The sequence below is a fragment of the Helicoverpa armigera genome, chromosome 28 (genome assembly GCF_030705265.1).
Source record: "Helicoverpa armigera isolate CAAS_96S chromosome 28, ASM3070526v1, whole genome shotgun sequence".
NCBI lineage: Eukaryota > Metazoa > Arthropoda > Insecta > Lepidoptera > Noctuidae > Helicoverpa > Helicoverpa armigera.
The window spans coordinates 2,456,955-2,476,243 of record NC_087147.1 but is presented as its reverse complement, the minus strand read 5'-3'; the positions used below and the strand labels follow the sequence as shown (position 1 = coordinate 2,476,243).

At 36.4% G+C, this 19,289-nt stretch overlaps 2 protein-coding genes across 2 annotated transcripts in view; both read right to left on the bottom strand.

The window, feature by feature from the left end:
• The window catches only part of LOC110381191 (uncharacterized protein), a 107,520-nt gene extending 91,052 nt beyond the window's left edge, over positions 1–16,468 (bottom strand). The window contains exon 1 of the mRNA XM_064042481.1: positions 16,123–16,468. The gene's annotated coding sequence lies outside the window, so the exon portion shown is untranslated. The remainder of the gene's footprint in view (positions 1–16,122) is intronic.
• LOC135119029 (uncharacterized) lies at positions 9,124–11,836 on the bottom strand. Its single transcript, XM_064042351.1, has 2 exons — positions 11,724–11,836; positions 9,124–11,669 (listed from the first exon to the last, which is right to left on the bottom strand). Exon 2 carries the CDS (start codon positions 11,420–11,422, stop codon positions 9,938–9,940), a length of 1,485 nt encoding a protein of 494 aa, XP_063898421.1. The 5' UTR covers positions 11,423–11,669; positions 11,724–11,836; the 3' UTR covers positions 9,124–9,937.
• Positions 16,469–19,289: the final 2,821 nt, after the last annotated feature.

Sequence of the window (19,289 nt, the reverse complement as noted above, 5' to 3'; positions counted from 1 at the left end):
TGTACTACATAGAGGTATCTATTTTATAAAACGCAGACTAACTGATCATTTTCATAAATCTAGCTTCCTCCAGCAGTTTCACCCGCATCCCGTAAGAATTACTTCGCGGGTCCAGAATTAGCCGTCCTCCGCAAAAGTTCTATATCCCTGAGATTACCGTGTTCAAATAAACTCTACAGCTTTATATCATCAAGTCATAGAAAATGCTACGAGCCTCATGAACTATCTTAAATCTTTCCAAAGCCTACGCACATAATAACTTAAGCAAGAGATATTATCCCAACTAGAAGACCACTGGCATTTAATTATCAAGTCATCGACTTTCGAAAAGCTTTAAGTAAATCACTTAGTTTCACTTGGAAACAATAGCGCCCGAGTGTCAAGTATTTAGGGCACCCATCTTTTAAAACAATGACGATTTACTCAATGGTAAACGCTTAGATCAAGCGTACACTGTGGTTGTTTGTCGCGCGATTATTTTGTCGCAAGAATGTAATCTTGTCCTACTCTTATCAAATACCTTGGTCCAATGTACATTGATGACGTTATGACGAAGTCGAATGCACCAAAAATACATGTAGGTAAAAGAATTTGATCAAATATGCAGTAATGAGTAATGCCATTTAAATCAAAATGTGTTCATGTACGTCATTATGGAAGATTGCACTTTTTTATCTAAAAAGCCTATGATAAAGACATCTGTGATTTAATATGATAATTTGTGCGATAACAATATCGATCGCTAGGGAATTCTATGACCGTTGGTTATTTTCTTGCACGATTATAAAATCGTGTCGCATGAAATTAAAGCAGTGTGTACGCTAAACCTTAAGTAGTTAGTTAAGCAGCTATTTTCTTTGTTTCACATTCTTTTGTGAAATAGGCATAGATGGATAGGCTGAAGAGCTAACGGATGTTTCGAAACGAGACAATAAAGATGTGTTAGACGTTTCTAAAACTTATGTGTGTCTATATGTAAAATCTATTACACAGGTACCAATAGTGTAAAGCTGAAGACTTAACCAATGGAAATGAAAGTACAGGTCCGATTTGAAAAATTATTTCAGTTTGATAGCTAATATATTGAGGAAGCCGATAGTTCAATGTAATTCTGATTGTTGCGTAGAGTAGTTCTCACTAACTTTATATGAGTACGCGAAATGGTTCCTACGGAAAGTAAAATCCCAAACAACAGTAAGTATTCCTTTAATGCCTTCTAAGAGATCCAGATAAACTCCTTGGAATTGAAGTTCCTGGAAATGCACTCGACTCTTATAACGTCGAATTTTACAAAGATCACAAATACAAGATATCTCATAATTATAAGCGTTACCGGCTTTTGCAAGGGTTATCAGTTACCGAATGAACTTGTTTTTGTTTTTATGCGAAACAAGTCAGATAAGTTTGGCAATTTATTTTACCAGCTTTGCAACGAAAAATTTTGCAACAAAAAAAATTTTGGACCTTTGGACCGCTCAATACGGGCTGGGCTCTGTCTCAAATAGAGTCACACCAAGAGGCTGAGTGAGGGCTGTTTTGCGTGAGATTGACGCATAATTTTCATTATTTCTTCTTTTATGTCAATTATTATCTTCCTCGTAGTTATTTTTAGTCTTTGTACTTATCTCTTATTCTCGTAAATAAATGTAGTTTCTCCTTCTCTTCTTTTCAAAGTGGGATATCTAAACCTTTAATCATTGCATTGATATGCTAATCTAAAACAGTCCAACTCAAAACCTACAGCAGCAACCATAAACCTACCTCTAAAACGTTCAGAAATATTGATATTACGTCCAACAGGGTCATAAACGTTCAGACATTGCAATTCCCACAAAACCAGAGCCAGGTGTAACAATCTATTGGCGATGTATTTATTGACTATTGTAAGGTCCTTACCACGGCCTCAGCATACGTAATAGACTCGTTACAATTGCCTGGCATTGCTTGTAATTCCTACTTGCTAAAGGGAAAATAAATCTTTCCTTTTTGAACGTGATTGAGTTGTAAAACAGAAGGTATGTGAGTACAATCATGATTATGTATTTCCCACATCAAGTGTAGGGTACATTTTATGACGTGCTAAAACCACGGCATTCCTTACCACTCGAAAGTGTTAAGGAGGTCATTAAAGAGACATTTGCAAGAATTGAAAATTAAAAGGAACGACGGGTCAACAGCTAAAGAAATAGAAGTCCATTGGGTAAAATTCCATTAATTTTAGATGACATAGAAATGGCAAATTCATAAGCATACTATACCATTGCTCTAAATACGACTATATCCAAAAAAGCAGTAATGATCTTAATGCAATTACATCAAAAGCCTCAAGGCAAAACAAGAACAGCTAATAACATAAAGAACCTCTCGACTGATCCATCATTACGTCAAGATAATGCCCCTGATCTTCCTCAGAAACCATCATTGACCAGTTTTAACTTTCTAACGCCTACCATAGTCTTGCTTCACCAGATTGACCATTATTCCCATTGTTTTAAGAGTGAGGGTCGCTTGTGGTTATGGGATCTTGATTTATCTGCGCACTGGCAATTACATGATGACATCATTGATCGTCTAGACCGTTTGCAAGTTTTAACGTGTCCGCATTTAGGGCTGCAAAAGATGAAGTACCACTAAGACACTTTGGGGAGTTTTTATGGGCAAATAAATCTTTTTAGATAACCTTAGAAGGTATCTTGCAAATAGTCGACAAATAAGGAATGGAATTTTGGTGTTCTAAAGAGGCTAGAGGCTTTTGTTTCCGAGACAAAAGTAAACGTTATCAAATCTACGTGACTTTAAAAGGGTCATGGAAACATATCATGCACAACGTTGGACAATAAAATAGCAACAAATTCATTTTAACAAACTAACAAATGGTTAAACGATTAGCTTTTCTGAAAACCAATAAACCAGCTACCGATGAAGGCATGAAGGAAACTGTTAAGACGATTTGTTTAAGCGCCATTCCGGCTGAAATCGTGACTCGTTTACATTTAAATTTATGCTAAGTAACGTAAAATCTATATTGGCTGAATTCATTAGTGGCGTCGCTAACATTTGCATGGTAGTTGTGGATATGATTTTTCTAATGGCTGCACACGACGGTGTTTTATACGTGTTGTATGTAGTGGGACCAGCATATAAATTACTTTCTTGATTTTTCAGAGGTAGAAAATAATAGGATGTCCAAATGTCCACTATTATGTTGACAGATAAATGATTGGGGATCTAAATAATTACTTAACTAGCCGCTTTCCTGCAGTTTCAACTGCGTCCCGTAGGAACTACTGCCCGTACCCGCATAAAATACAGCCTATGTTACTTTGGGATAGTCTAGCTTTCCAACAGTAAAATATTTTTTCAAATCGGTAAAATAGTTACAGAGCCTTTAGGGTAAGAACAAACAAAAAAGCTTTCCTTTTTATTATACATATTAGTACCTATAGATGGAAGGAAGTATCAAAATAAGACCAAAACAACATTCACCATATTTTAAGACCGACAAACGAAGCTAATAAAATCCTCACACATCGAATGCATTTTTCTCACGCATCACGAGTTTCAATTGAGGAGTCGCGACTAATATCTTGAACATGTGTGAAACTGGGACGCGGCTGCAGGATGCGTTCCAAGCCAATTCCGTTAATTATAGACTTGAGAAGCAGGAAGATGTAATGGATCAGGTTTTTGAGAGTAATAGGAAGCTGACGGTGCTTAGGGGCATTTTTTTGGAATTTGCCGAATTAATAGAAAGTTAGGAATAGAGTTTGCTGATTTAAGTGTTATTGTAGTCACAACTTTTACGGTAAGTATTGATATTGAATTAAATATGTTAGACATGATACGAAGAGTACGGTAAGTAATTTATGATTGTGAACATGGATGGAGAGGTAGAAGTGGGTCAAAGAAAAGATGGAATGATTTGACTAAATATATGGCTCTACAATTGCCTGAACGGATTCTCCTGTGCTAAATTTTGTGATCGGTACAATATGTTTTCCGCTTCCATTCGTCCCTGCCACCCGTCATACAACATTTACACTCTTCTTTATCATGTAATTTTTCAGCTATATTTTCTTTATTGGTTCCTGGTCATTATTTTCTTAGAGTTATGTCAATGACTCTTCCAAACCAGTAAAATAACAATTAACTCAGTCACTTGTTTGCATGGATTCATTAATATGATAAATACATACGTTTATCTATCATACCTTGTACAAATATGCAGAATAATTAAAATATTATATAGATTGTTAGACGACGTTATAAGTCCAAGTTGATTATTAGTATGTAAATGGCCTCATTTTATTTCAAATAGGGATATTAGTATGACTGGAAATGAGTATCAGGTACCTATTTCAAATACCTATTAAGCCGATAACGTTGAGGTTATAACGATTGGAACTTGTGTCCTTATGGCGAACTTGGCATAATGAGGAATAATATAGTAGCGTACGTACGAGGAAATTTATAGATAAGTACTCTCATTTTCATCGAGATCTAGAGACTAGAGGCCCATTATTCCCAACTATGTTGGGGTCGGCTTCCAGTCTAACCGGATGTAGCAGTAGAGTCCAGGATTGATAAGTAAGTGTAACTCTCGCCAAACATTATGGTGGCTCGCAGCTTATTTCTGAACCATACTCCTCCCATACCTCCTCAACCCTCTGATATCCATAAAATCGTTTTTGCAAACCATCATCTCGACGTTCCAAGAGGCTAGAAAGATTGACGAGACTTTTTTAATAAAAGATCGTATACCTATATCGTTAATTGCAATTAGGTATATTGCACTTTTCAAATTAAGGAATTAGTTACGCTAATTACAACAACGTACAATAATCGGAAACTAAAGAAAGTGACAGGTCGCGTGTTTTTAGTTTATAATTGGTTAGGAAGGTTGCATGCCATGACCAGCAAGTAGGAAGGTAGCTGTTTAATTACTTTGTGCTTCATTTGGAGAAGGTGAGCAATTTGGGTCTAATAAATAACGAAGAAGTTAATACTGGTAATTAAGGAGAAGAGATTATAGTTTCTTGACATTACAGTTCTGGTGTTTAACTAATTCGTGTCTTGTACGAGGCGTCTTATACCCATATTATAAAACTCTAAATAGAGGTCGCTCGCTTTAGACTTCGGAGCCTCTAAAGCACGAGTCATTTCAGATCAAAAAGGAACTAATTCAACGTTCTTAAGGTAATGTACTTCCTAAGGGCATTTTGGACACCAATGACTGAGTGAAGTAAAAAAAACATCGTGAGGAAACCTGGACTAAGTCTGGAATTGTCAATCCGCTTTGAGCGAGCGCGGTGATCAACGCTAATTCCTTCTCTCTTTGAGAAGAGGCCAAGCCAAGAAGGGTGAAGTTTATATACAATCCCTCCATATTTCTTCCACTTCCCTCTATCCAACTTATTCTCTCTCACTAATTAGGCACTCGCACATTTCTAATAGAAACTGCAGTAAGACGTACTGCACAGAATCGCAATGAACAGTTATATAACCACGGTGCGCGTAGAAAGCTGTATTTGTTTGTACCCTTAGGACAATCTCAGAAATAGACAGTTTTCTCGACACGCATGGTGTTAAATGCCGTTAGAAGTAAATGTCGTAGTATGATGATAGATATACAACTAACATACCTACCTACATCTACATACTTAATATTGTTGAGGTTCTTGATAAAGTAAACTCCTTTGTCGTATATGTAAACTATTTATTACAGTACAGCGTTTGTGTAGCAGAGGGTACTAAGTTATCGAGACAACTGACAAGTGACGACTGCGCTTTTTCTCAGCATTTCCCGCCTTAAATAACCTTGTCGATGACAGTTGGTATTCTGTACAAAAAAGATTTAAAGCGGGAAACGAGTAACTACCACAAAAGTGTTGCCAGTTACAAAAATATAAAAGCATATTGTGACGTTATTAATAAATCATTTTACAAGAACTATTTGTAAATTTAAAATAATATTTATAAATTTAGCCTAACAACTCGGCCATCCGACTAACATTAACGAGACCTCTCGTTATGTAAAGATATGCAATGAAAAGTAAGTAATTATAAAATAGTAATATTTGACATAACTAGATATGTCCGATAGCCAAGTTTACATCAAAGATAAGAATAAGGTTTACATAGTCTATATCGACAAGCAAATATTATAAAGTAGCTCGTGGATACATAATCAAATATGTTATGAAATAGTTACTTAGTACATTATTCACGAAATCTGATCAAACATGAATATATAGTTCCAACTTGATGTGAAATGTGATATAAACATTATTAAAGTTTACAATTGTGAATTAATAAAGTACTTCAGCCTCTTGAAAAGAGATACTATCATAATTAATTAATTTTTACATTTTTATATTAGAAATAAATATAATCATCTATAACACCGTGTTGTATAATCTACTTTTACTTATAATATTATAATTCTCTGGGAATTTAACAATCAAGCATTCACATTATGTTCCTGATCTAAAAGCTTTTGACCAACAGGGGCCATGACACTGCCACCTTTGACATGGTCGCGTGTTAATACCACATAGTACTTATAATTTGCCTTTTAATAATTGAACATGACTTTACATGATCTTCTCGTGAGAACATACAGGAGGTGACCATGACGCTATCGCTCCCTGCATGACCACACGGTGACCAAGATCTTAATAATCTCCAAGGGCGCGAGGCCGGCCATGACTTTGCCCAGGGACTGTCCATGACATTGCCAATCCCTGCCTTAGAGTGTAATAAATGATGCCTTGGTTTGATAGTATTTTAATTATCAATAGGAACCTTTTCATTTAACTTGACAAAGGCTAGACTTGTGAGACTTACATTATTCGTTACATTGGACTTCGTCATCCTCATCGGTTGAGGACATGTCATCATAAGCACTACCGAAACTTAACCATGGAAACAGCTTGTCTAGTGCTACAATAGCTTCATAAGTTTTCCCTTTCTTTGTTAACGGGGTGTCTTCAATGACAAACCTATCGTTTGGGAGGATTTTCTTAATTCTATAGGGCCCGCGACATTTAGCTTCTAGTTTTCTGGATTGGCCATCTTGACTAGGAACATTCCTAAGAACCCTAACTAGGTCACCAACTACAAAATTATTTCCCTTTTTCCTATGTAAATCATAACGTGCCTTATCTTTGTCTTGTTGTACCTCTATCAAGGTCTTTGCAGTTTCACGTAAACTTTCTAAATTACTAACGTCGGCCCCTACATCTTCTATGATCTCGTTTAGGTTTCCTACAGAGGGGTGGGTAGCTCTATAGCCAAAGAGAAGTTCTGTAGGAGTTTTCTTTGTCGTGGAGTGTATGGTGGTATTTATTCCTAATTGAATGTCTGGTAAGTATTCGTCCCAGTTTCCCTTAGGTTTTTCGTGGGACATGGAGCCCAATGCGGCAAGGATGGTACGGTTATACCGCTCCACCTGGCCGTTAGCTCGGGTGTAGCTACGGCATTAAATATATGTTTTATACCAAGCGATTTAACAAAGTCCTGAAATTTCTTTCCCGTAAAACTCGTACCCTGGTCAGTTATAAGTCGCGTTGGTGTACCGAAGTAGCTTATGTGTTCTTTAAGCACACGTATACTTGTCGTAGACTTCGTATTACGGACCGGTGTTATGTTAATGTATTTCGTGAAAGAGTCAATAATGACAAGTATATAGCAGTTACCTCTTTTGCTACGATTGAATGGGCCTAGATGATCCGCGTGGATAGTGTGAAACGGTATTTCAGTTTTTGGTATGGGATGAAGGAAGCCAGCTTTGCTTCCCGACGGGACTTTATGATGGGCACATTCAAGACATGCATTAACATATTTTTTTGTGAATTTACGTATTTTTGGGAACCAAAGGTAGCCTTAATCCGTTCTAGCGTTTTTTCGAAGCCAAAGTGTCCGACTTCATCGTGATTCGCCCTGAGAATTTGCCAACGCACACCCTTTGGCACCACCCACCTAAGCACGCCTGGTTCAATGATACGATACAACTTATCATTTTTGATTTTATAATTCTTAATGATGTCTGCAGCGTTTTGGGATTGCGGATCAGTTAACACGTTTTTAATACGTTTAGTCTCATCATCGTTGTCTTGTACCGTTGCGATCCAGTCTTGGGAACCTACGTTTAGCACGTCTAACACACGCGTTTCACAGTCATTGTCGGGAATGGGACATCTACTAAGGGCATCAGCGTGTGCCATTCTTTCACCAGGTCTGTATTCAATGGAACAGTCATATTCTTGGAATTGAATCCACCATCTCGCTATTCGGGGTATTAAGTCCCGTTTCGTTAGGGTTGTACGCAAAGAGTTACAATCAGTCAAAATGGTGAATTTAATCCCAAGCAAATAGACGCGGAATTTATTTAGCGATGCTATTACAGCCAATGTTTCAAGTTCATACGAATGGAGCTTTTGCTCATCCGTGGTTGTCTGACGGCTGTAATAAGCAACTGGATGGAATACACCAGTTTCTCCCTTTTGCATTAGAATGCCGGCTATGCCTATTTTGCTGGCATCAGTATGCAGTTGGGTTTCTGCTCGAGGGTCGTACAAAGCAAGGATTGGCCTTTGGACCAAATTTTGCTTCAAGGTCTCAAAGGAATTCTGTTCAACCTCAGTCCAGCGCCATTTGGCATTCTTCTTCAGAAGTTCGGTCAATGGTCTCGCTATTGTTGCGAATCCCTTGACAAATCTCCTGAAGAAACTAGCCAAACCAATAAAACGGCGCACGTCATGTTGGTTCTGGGGTACGGAAAATTTTGAAACTGCATCAGTTTTTAAGGACCCCGGCCTAATCCCATCCGCACTGACTTCGAATCCCAAATATTCTATCTTATCGAAGCAGAATTTGCATTTCTCAAGTTTTAGAGTAAGTCCACTGCTTTTGAGAAGTAATAGAACCTCCTCAAGTAATTTTAGGCAATCTTCAAAAGAGCGTCCTGGGATCAAAACATCATCCATATATATAAGCACATGTTTGTTTCTAACCTTGGCTAACACTTTATTTATTGCCCTTTGGAATACGGAGGAGCGTTTACCAGTCCGAACGGCATACGGTTGTATTCGTATTGGCCGTCGGGCGTAATAAAGGCAGTTCTTTCTCGGGATTCTTCAGCTATGGGAATTTGGTAATACCCTGATGCTAAATCGAGAGTAATAAACATGGTATTACCAGCCAAGAGATCCAATTGATCTTCTATGCGGGGGAGTGGAAAATGTTCCTTAACGGTCTTTCTGTTTAAAGCCCTATAATCAACACATAGGCGTTTTTCGCCAGATTTCTTTGCACGAGGACTATAGGGCTTGCATACGGCGAAGAAGATTCCCGGATGATGCCACTCTCTAACATTTCTTGAATCATAGATTGTACTAGTTGTCTATCAGAATATGACAGGCGATAGGGCCGGTAGACCACGGGCTCAGAATCTTTAACTTAATTTCCATCTCTACACTAGTTGTATAGCCCAGTTCATGCAAATTAGATGAGAAACATTTGCGATATTTCTCCAACAATTTCACAAGTTCAAATTTCTGCTGTTGTGTTATGTTACCGCATTTTAAAGCTTCGTCAGTTAATTGTATGTCCAAAATATTATAAGTGTTTGGTACGTCTAGAGTGCTCGCTACCCGAGCTCGTGTCACTAATGTATCTATAGGCATATTTATGTCTTTGTCACATATGTTTTGTATTATTAATGTCCCTAATCCTAGACTTAAGTCATATTCACCGGGAAGAAGAAAATATTCATAACCTGGGCGTCCTCTAATTGTCCCGTGTACGTAAATCCTGCCGCAAAAAATTGTATCTGACTTTACCTTTATAGCATTAGTGGTGTGTGGTTTTAGATTATTAGACTGAAAGGTCAGTAATATCAACTTGGAGTCATCGTGAACTTGGCAGCGCTTAACAATTATATCTGTATTAGTTTTGTTATTTGTATCTGTGGACGTTCAGTGTACGTGTGTCCTAGTAATACCGGGTCATTAATCATATCGTCAGTCACAATCAAAATCTCAACATTTTCTTCAATTATGTCCTGTACATCTATATCAACGAACGCACGTCCTACTGGCCGGTAGGGAATATTACCTAATCCCCTCAAAATAGGCAGGGACTCAGTTTTCCATTGAATTCCTAGACTTATCGCGTCAGTCAGTCTAATAAGGGTACATTCGCTTCCAAGATCAATATGAGACAAAAGTGTTTTGCCATTAATTCTAATTGGAATTTTGTACTTAGCATTTATATTATCAGTCGAATGTACTTCCATTACAGACTGGGACTCTACATTGGCTTTATGAGCTTGGTTCGTTTTATTAGGGCAGTTATCTGCTAAATGACCTCTCAAATTGCAATTATTGCATCTAATTGTAGGTTTAGAACAACGGAAAAATGGATGACCAGTCTCGTTACAATTATAACATTTTAAACTTTGTGGCTTAGGCCTTTTATCATTATCCGATTTTTGAGCAGGTTTCTTTTCCTGTCGATCTGTATTTTTATTTTTAGGATCGTTACCAATCGGTTGATTAATTTTTACACTTTTAAAGAACTTAAGCAACTGTTCGGGTTCAGAGAATTGCGCCCCTTGAGCACCTAGGCGAACACCCCTATCGTCTATGCCGTATATTATGCAGTCGACTGCATCCTTACCATAGATTTTGCAACGGTTTAGCAGATTAATTTTAGTATAAAAATATTCCTCAAGAGATTCGCCAAACTTAGCTCTCTTATTCAACATTTGAGTAAGTGTCTCCGCATAGTTAGTTTGTGAAGGAAAAGACTCCGTTAACCTTAATTTCCATTCAGACCAGGAATGTAGCAGAGAGGGGAGACCCTGATACCAGGTTTTAGCAACGCCGCAGAGCTTGGGCATTGCATAATGGACTATTTGTTTATCAGACCATCCATAAATCTGAGCGCATTCTTCAACCTTATGTATCCAGGTCTCCACAGTCTGCTCACGGCACATTGGGTCGAAATCAGGTACAACATTTAAGACAGGGAATTTATCTACGTCAGTGGTATTTTTACTTGCTATAACGTTTAAAAGTTTTTCAACTATATCTAGATTACTTAAATTAGCACTTCTCTTCCTACGAGGCGACCTTTCCTCCGAACTTGACAGCGATGATTGACTTTGTACTCTACGTCTTTTAGATAAGCCTTTATGAGTAGTTCTTGAATTCTCTCCTACCTCGTGCACTGAAGGGCTCCGGAGCTGTCGTTGCTCACAAGATCGCTTACTCGCCCGCTTACTTCTCCTCGACCGTCGTTCACGTGACCTGCTACGACGCACGGCTGGAGTTCTGGACCTCGGCTGCGTCCTAGCATTCCTTTCCTGCTGCGAACTGTTTCTGTCCACATGCCTGGATTTTTGCCTGTGCTTCGGCATTATTCCCAATTGTATTGCCTGAAACTTACGATTGTGTGTATTAGATACTTCATAATTAACTTTACTAACTTACATCTGTAGGCGTATTTTGCATGACTTTTGGTATGTTCATGTGCGAGTATAACCTCCAGGGAGTAGCCCTGGCAAGGTTATGTGCATGTGTATGTGCGTACATGTGAGTATAACCTCCAGGGAGTAGCCCTGGCAAGGTTATGTGCATGTGTATGTGCGTACATGTGAGTATAACCTCAGGGAGTAGCCCTGGCAAGGTTATGTGCATGTGCGTACATGTGAGTATAACCTCCAGGGAGTAGCCCTGGCAAGGTTACGTGCATGTGTATGAGCGTACATGTGAGTATAACCTCCAGGGAGTAGCCCTGGCAAGGTTATGTGCATGTGTATGTGCGTACATGTGAGTATAACCTCAGGGAGCCCTGGCAAGGTTATGTGCATGTGTATGTGCGTACATGTGAGTATAACCTCAGGGAGTAGCCCTGGCAAGGTTACGTGCATGTGTATGAGCGTACATGTGAGTATAACCCAGGGAGTAGCCCTGGCAAGGTTATGTGCATGTGTATGTGCGTACATGTGAGTATAACCTCCAGGGAGTAGCCCTGGCAAGGTTATGTGCATGTGTATGTGCGTACATGTGAGTATAACCTCCAGGGAGTAGCCCTGGCAAGGTTATGTGCATGTGTATGTGCGTACATGTGAGTATAACCTCCAGGGAGTAGCCCTGGCAAGGTTATGTGCATGTGTATGTGCGTACATGTAAGTCTTGATAACACTGTCGTGATAAAACGGAACGAACAAACCAATGAAACTCTGTTTACACTTGCATTTCATGAACATAAAATTATTTATAATACAACTACACTAGTTTAAACGATAATCTAGTTAGCTGTACAATGGGCAAAATCCTTCTTCACATTGCCAGTAGGTAGGCAGATTAGAAAAAAAACAAAAGTTTTACTTACGTTTTCACTTCTGTGGACGTGGTAAGTAGAACTTTTAGTTCTACTTTTATCCTGGCTTCTGATATGTTGAGGTTCTTGATAAAGTAAACTCCTTTGTCGTATATGTAAACTATTTATTACAGTACAGCGTTTGTGTAGCAGAGGGTACTAAGTTATCGAGACAACTGACAAGTGACGACTGCGCTTTTTCTCAGCATTTCCCGCCTTAAATAACCTTGTCGATGACAGTTGGTATTCTGTACAAAAAAGATTTAAAGCGGGAAACGAGTAACTACCACAAAAGTGTTGCCAGTTACAAAAATATAAAAGCATATTGTGACGTTATTAATAAATCATTTTACAAGAACTATTTGTAAATTTAAAATAATATTTATAAATTTAGCCTAACAATATATTAAAGACTGCCTCGTTGGTCTAGTGGTCGCAAGCGGGTTCGATTCCCGGGTCGGGCCGAAATCGCTTTGTGGGTTTTCTTAAACTTTCACAAAGCAGCCCGAAGTCTGGAAGTTGGTGATTGATTCACCCGTGCATCGGAGAGCACGTAAATGTCGGTCCTGCGCCTGATCTCTTTCCGGTCGTGTCGGATTGCCGTCCCATCGGGTTATGAGAGTGAAGGAATAGGGAGTGCACCTGTGTCTACGCAAATGCTTGTGCACTATAATATGTCCTGCGCAGCTGGCTGGTCTCCTTAAATGAGAACAGCCGCCGTGGCCGAAATCGGCCGTGGACGCCATTATTATTATATTAAAGAGGAAACATTTTTTTGTGTGTTTGCTTGTACCCTAGGCTCCGAAACTACTGAACTAACTTGAAAAATTCGTTTACTGTACACTCTATCCTAAATTATATCCCGGTATGTATGGGCAGTAGTTCCCACGGGATGCGGGTGAAACCGCGGGAAAACGGCTAGTTGGTTATAAGGGCAGTTTGTGGCTAAGTAACAACAGCACAGGTCGATTGATCATAAGGTTTAAGCAACGGTTGGTCTCTGGATATACACACACACATGTCGGGACAGCCATGACGGGTTATCAAAAGCCAGAAAGTCAGACGAACGTCTTATCCGTTTACAAGGTAACTTTAATATAATTTACTTTTGGTTCAAGAAGTTTTTGATTTAACACTAACAAAAAGGATGTTCATTCAATAAATATAAATATATGTGTATACAGCTACTATAAAATAAATCAACAAACAAGCTTGATTACTCATGATACAAAAATAAATAACAATTTTATTTCATATTTATAGTTTTTCAAGCTGCTAGCGAGGTAGGTATTAAATGTGGTCAGTTCATTCAATAAAAATAAACGTGTTGATAAATAAATAAATGAATAAAATGAATCATTGTTTACTTCAGTGCTTATTTAATGTGTATTTATTTCATTGTTGTGTTGATCGGAAATTCATTTAGTTTAAGTAGTCACTTTAACTATAAACCTGAAAGTTTTTATATTTGCGACTCTGATGCATAAAACTACAGATCGGATACCGAAATATTTTAAGGCTTATGTTTAACTGATCACCAGATATAGTAACAAACAGCAGACAAAAATAGTAAATGATCACCAAAATGAAACTCGCATTTTAATGTAAAACTATCACCAAAGTTTTAACACTTTGCTATCCTATTTAAGTGAAATTACTCCAAAATAAATCATGCGTAAGCCAAAAATAGTAAATGATCACCAAAATTAAACCACCATTTTAAAGTAAGATTATAACCAAAGTTTTTAAATTCTGCTATCCTATTTAAGCAAAATGAGTCCAAAAAAATCATTGTTATCCCAAAAGTAGTAAATGATCACCAAAAGTAGTAAATGATCATCAAAAAAGTTTTTACATCTTGCTATCCTGTTTAAGTAAACTGACTCCAAAAAAATAAGTTCGGCCTGATAAAATAAATGTAATAACATTATGGGGACCCTTTTCCTGCACTAGCGTGGAAAATTGTCTATTGCATGCCTCTAAACAGTGCGATAAGAGTGTATTGAGAAACACATTCTTCTTCTTCTTTCTCCTGGCCTGTTCCCAATTTTACTTGGCGTCGGCGCAATATGTCATTTTCTTCCATTTTCCCCTGTCACTCGTCATACTGACACTCACGCATGCATTGCAAGCCGGACACATAACTTAATATGGCATCATAATACTTTATTTGGTAATAAGCCTACATTTTATGGCAATCACAGTGACTTATTTAGGCAAAAATAATACATTAATTTGGTCGTCAAGAGTTGGTGATCATTTACTAAATTTGGTGGTCGAATACAATTTAAAGTGAAGTCGTGACTAAAATAGCTGTTACTATTACATTTTTAGACTTTAATTTTTTTGGTGTTCAGTAGATATTTCTGGTTGCAAAACTTAGGGTATCAAAGCATTTTATGGTGGTCATTATATTTGTTCCCATATTTTAATATAGGCAATGTTTTATTCAGGTGTGGAAAGCAGTTACTTCAGTTTGCAGATAGATGTAACAAAATTAAAGTTACATCCTTATAAGTCAGTATGAAGATCGGCAGTAGTATGCAAATTACAAAGATTAAGTATTTAGCCAGTATCAGACAGACTGAAAACTTTGATTGAATTCACGAACTTCTCAAAAAATGACAGACTACAGCGATTAACTAAAAAGGATACTTGAAATTAGAAAACTAACTGTCCACATCCTTACAAGCAAAAAAAAAAAGTAAAATAACAATTTCCCACCAAAACAATTAACATAGTTTTAAAAATGGAACTACAAAACTGTCATTTAACTGTAAAACAGATGTTTGCAAGGATGTGGTGTGGCTCATAATTACACCCACGGCTTCCCCATATATGGCAACACTTGGGCAATCAAAGCCAAATGCATACTGCATGTTAAGTTAGCATGCAAAATAATTTACACCTTCTACTGGCCATATAAGGATGCTTTATGGTTTTGGCTAAGCATTCTAAATTCAATTTTTTTAAATTCTGACAGTGCTGTGTTGAATGTTATTTTATTTAGGTAGTTAATACATACTAATGTTCTGATTTCCAAGATATTATGGTAACTTAATAGAGAGGAAGTTTTTTTTTTGTTTGATTCCTGAAGGCAGCAAATAAACTGAACCAATTAAAATCCCAGCATGGGTAAAGATCAATCGGGGTTTTAAATATTATAACATTGCACAATTTGTTTACTAGTTTCTGGCAAATACCATTTGCTGTCATACTCTTTACAATTTCTTAAATTCTCTCTTGTGGTCTTAAACCACAAATAAAAAGTTTAATTCATGTTTTTTTATATCTTTATAGCACTAATTGACTCACTTTTCACCTGATTCATAAGAATCTTTGCCAACTTTTTAATTCAAGTAATTAGTCATGAATTTATTTTTAATCTGTCTGCTCATTTACTTTATTTACTATCTACTTTAGCGATAATGTTAATAACTTTAAACATAAAACAGACGTTTCAAAACAATCTGATACACAAGTATGTTTCGGTGTCATGCAATATTTAATTGTTATTAATAATAACAAGCGTGTTATTTCACTAAAGATCATTATCACCATAACAGAAAAGTTAACTTTTAAAAAGAATCGAGGTCACTCGCGGAAAAAAATGCATCGACAGAGAATGACAATACGAAAAAAAGGTAAAAACAAGATAGGTACGAAATGCAGACGGTGTCACGCGTTTTATCAGCGTCAGATACCGGAAAATACAATAAAAAACACAATACTAACCTCTATTTATCCATCGATTATTACAGCACTAACATTTTAGCGCTAAATTCACGAAAATATCACAAAAACAATACCAAACTCAAAATTCACGGGATGATGACTAAACTCAACTTTTAACGTGCAAAATATTTGCAATACGAATTACATATGAGATATCACAGTTACACACAACACTGAACGTTTCTCGTGTTAATTAATGTACTAATGTAAACAAAGGACGGCGGCGTTAGAAAAGTTTTTAATTGAAAATAAAACGTAAACAAAACAAACAAGCGAGACGCACCGATTAGTACCGAACTTCGAACTGATTGGAATAAATGACGTGAGTTGGCTGGGTTGCTATAGCATGGTTTACAATTTACTACCAACCTAAAAAATAAGTTCCTAACAAACGAGAGGGATAAAAAAATTACCATATTTCAAACGTAAATGAAACCGTTATGCTATAAATTGCTAATGTAACATTTCTCAAACCCTATTTGAAAATGTTTGGAATTAATGTTCTGTATATTGAGTGTTTGATAAGTAAGAATAATTCATTATCTCATTTTATTTACAATTAAACTTGTATTTCATGTACTTGTTTTCTTTTTCCAAATTATATTATTATAAAGAAGCCAAAAATTTCAAATCCTACAGCATATAATTAGTTTGAACTGTGACCAAATTAGTGTAATTTTTCCCTTTAATTTGGTAAATATTTTGTTTGAGGCAACACAGTTTTGACGTTCAATGTAGCCAACCACACAGAACTTAATATTTTTAAATTCGCCAAGGAAACTGATATTATACAGCCAATCTATTAATGTTCACTTCTGTTTAAGAGAAATTGCTTGTTTTTAATTTTGATATCGTTTTGATAGCTCCTCCATGTTTTGTTGGACCTTTCAAGGTCATGCTTACTTATTAAATATTTTTAAGGTGCCCTAAATTCGTTTTCAATAATCAATAATTGATATTTAAATATATTAGAGTGGTTAGAATAATCTATCTTGTAGTAAAATGGTCTATTTTATGGTAATAGATAGAACTCGGAATGCTGGGTTCTGGGGTTGGAGCATCACCAAAACGAATAAAATCAAAACGAATTTAGGGCACCTTAAAAATATTTAATAAGTAAGCATGACCTTGAAAGGTCCAACAAAACTTGAAGGAGCCATCAAAACGATTTCGAAGTCCTTTGCATATTGTACCGGAGACATAAATATTTTGTTCAACCATTTATTTTATAAAAAAAAAACTGTTTAAAAGTACTGTGGTCATATCAAATAAATTATTATCGTGTAACGTACTTATCATATTGTTTTTAAAGCGTAGGACTCCCCGATTAGATACCTAAGCATTATGGCGAAGATTGAGATGAAACTGTAGTTTGTTTTGTTTTTACGTTTTCGAGTTAGGCCACAGCAGAGAGTAGAGTAGTAGTAGATAGGTACATACTTTATTAGGCAGATACTCACTGAGCTAAGTTTTAAACACAAATTAAAACCGGCTAAGGTGAGAAACATGGCTAGAAGTTATTAAGAAAATGCCTGGAGGGATTAATTTCTGAAAGTTTACGCCGTTAATTGATAAACTTTTATGGAACAACCTACCTATTTATCATTTGTGATATTATCTTAGTTAGTATCTAGTTAGAGAATTGTTTTTAAAAGCATAAGAGTCCACATAATAATCGAATAACTAAGTAAGAAAAGGGTTAGAAGACGGAGTCACCACTATTTATTTTATGAAATTGTTCGCATGCTAGCGCCATCTACTATTAATTAGTACTGAACAAAGATTACTTTAGCACGCAATAGATGGCGCTATTCTCAATCGCATTATTTAATTTTCAATTTCAGCAAATGCAGTACTTATTTTTTTTTAACAAAATTGAATGTTACATAAAATTATGTTTGACTTTTTGTTGTACTAACTGTCGTTACTATTATTCTTTCTATGTTTTGATTTGTTTACTAACATCAGCATCGATATATTCTGTACTTACCTACTACTAGATAGAAGAACTAATATATGTCGCAGGGATATGGGGATTTGATCAAATTGCGGAGGATGTTAAAATAACAACACGATTTTATCTTTTCCCTAAACAAATCTAGTGAATTGAACAAATCCCTAAATTGGTACAGTGAAATACGGGGATTTGATCAATTCCCTAAGGGCAATTGATCAAGTCCCCGTTTTTATCATATCCCTGCGACATATATAGGTCCCACTGAAATGTTGCTTGCACCATGCACTTTGCACTTGATATCAGTAATTCATCCATTAGTCAGATTTTGACATAGCTTCAGATTGGACGTGTGCGGAGCAGCGTAATTAATTTGACAATTCTAATCACGATGTCAATCCGGGTCCCGTCCGGTTGGGTCCGGTTTAATAACAATTGAATCGCAATAGCAGTTTTAAATCTAGCGGGCATTCTGCTACTAATATAAGAACAATCGTATTCCAATGATATTCGATTGGTTTGTCATTGGTCTGCCATTTGGTCTGCAATTATGATTATAGAGCAGACTACCCTATAGAGTCTATAATCATATTTCAATCGCAAATCATTTGCAGAGAGAATGACTCATGAATGAGTCACAGAAACGAATAAGACTTTATTTAAAATAATAAAAAAAATGCGGAAAAAAATAGTAAAATTAACAGAATTTTTATGTAGGTCCAGCTACATAAAAATAAATCTGTTAATAATAAGAAATAAATGTTTATTTCGTCCAAGCCAATAAGCAATAACTAGATATCATTTTCACTATAAACTATAATTCTAATAAAAGTAATAAAACTTATATTATTTGACTTTTAAGTTTCTCTATAAATCATAAATAAAATATATTACTCATAACAATATAAATTGTACTTTTCTTCTTTTTTAGGTTTTTCAATTAGGTGCCTGTAAACCCTTAAAAGAAAAAGAGTACCTACCTACGATTTTCTTTTGAACTTTGAACCACCGATGCGAATGCATCGATTTTGATAAGCCTTAGTAGGTACCTATAAACTAATGTTATAAAGAGGAAAACTTTGTTTGTTTGTTTGATTGGTTGTAATGGATAAACTAAAAAACTACTGGACCGATTTTAAATATTCTTTCACCATTAGAAAGCTAGGTATATTATCTGCGAGTAACATAGGCTATATTTTGTCCTGGTGCGAGT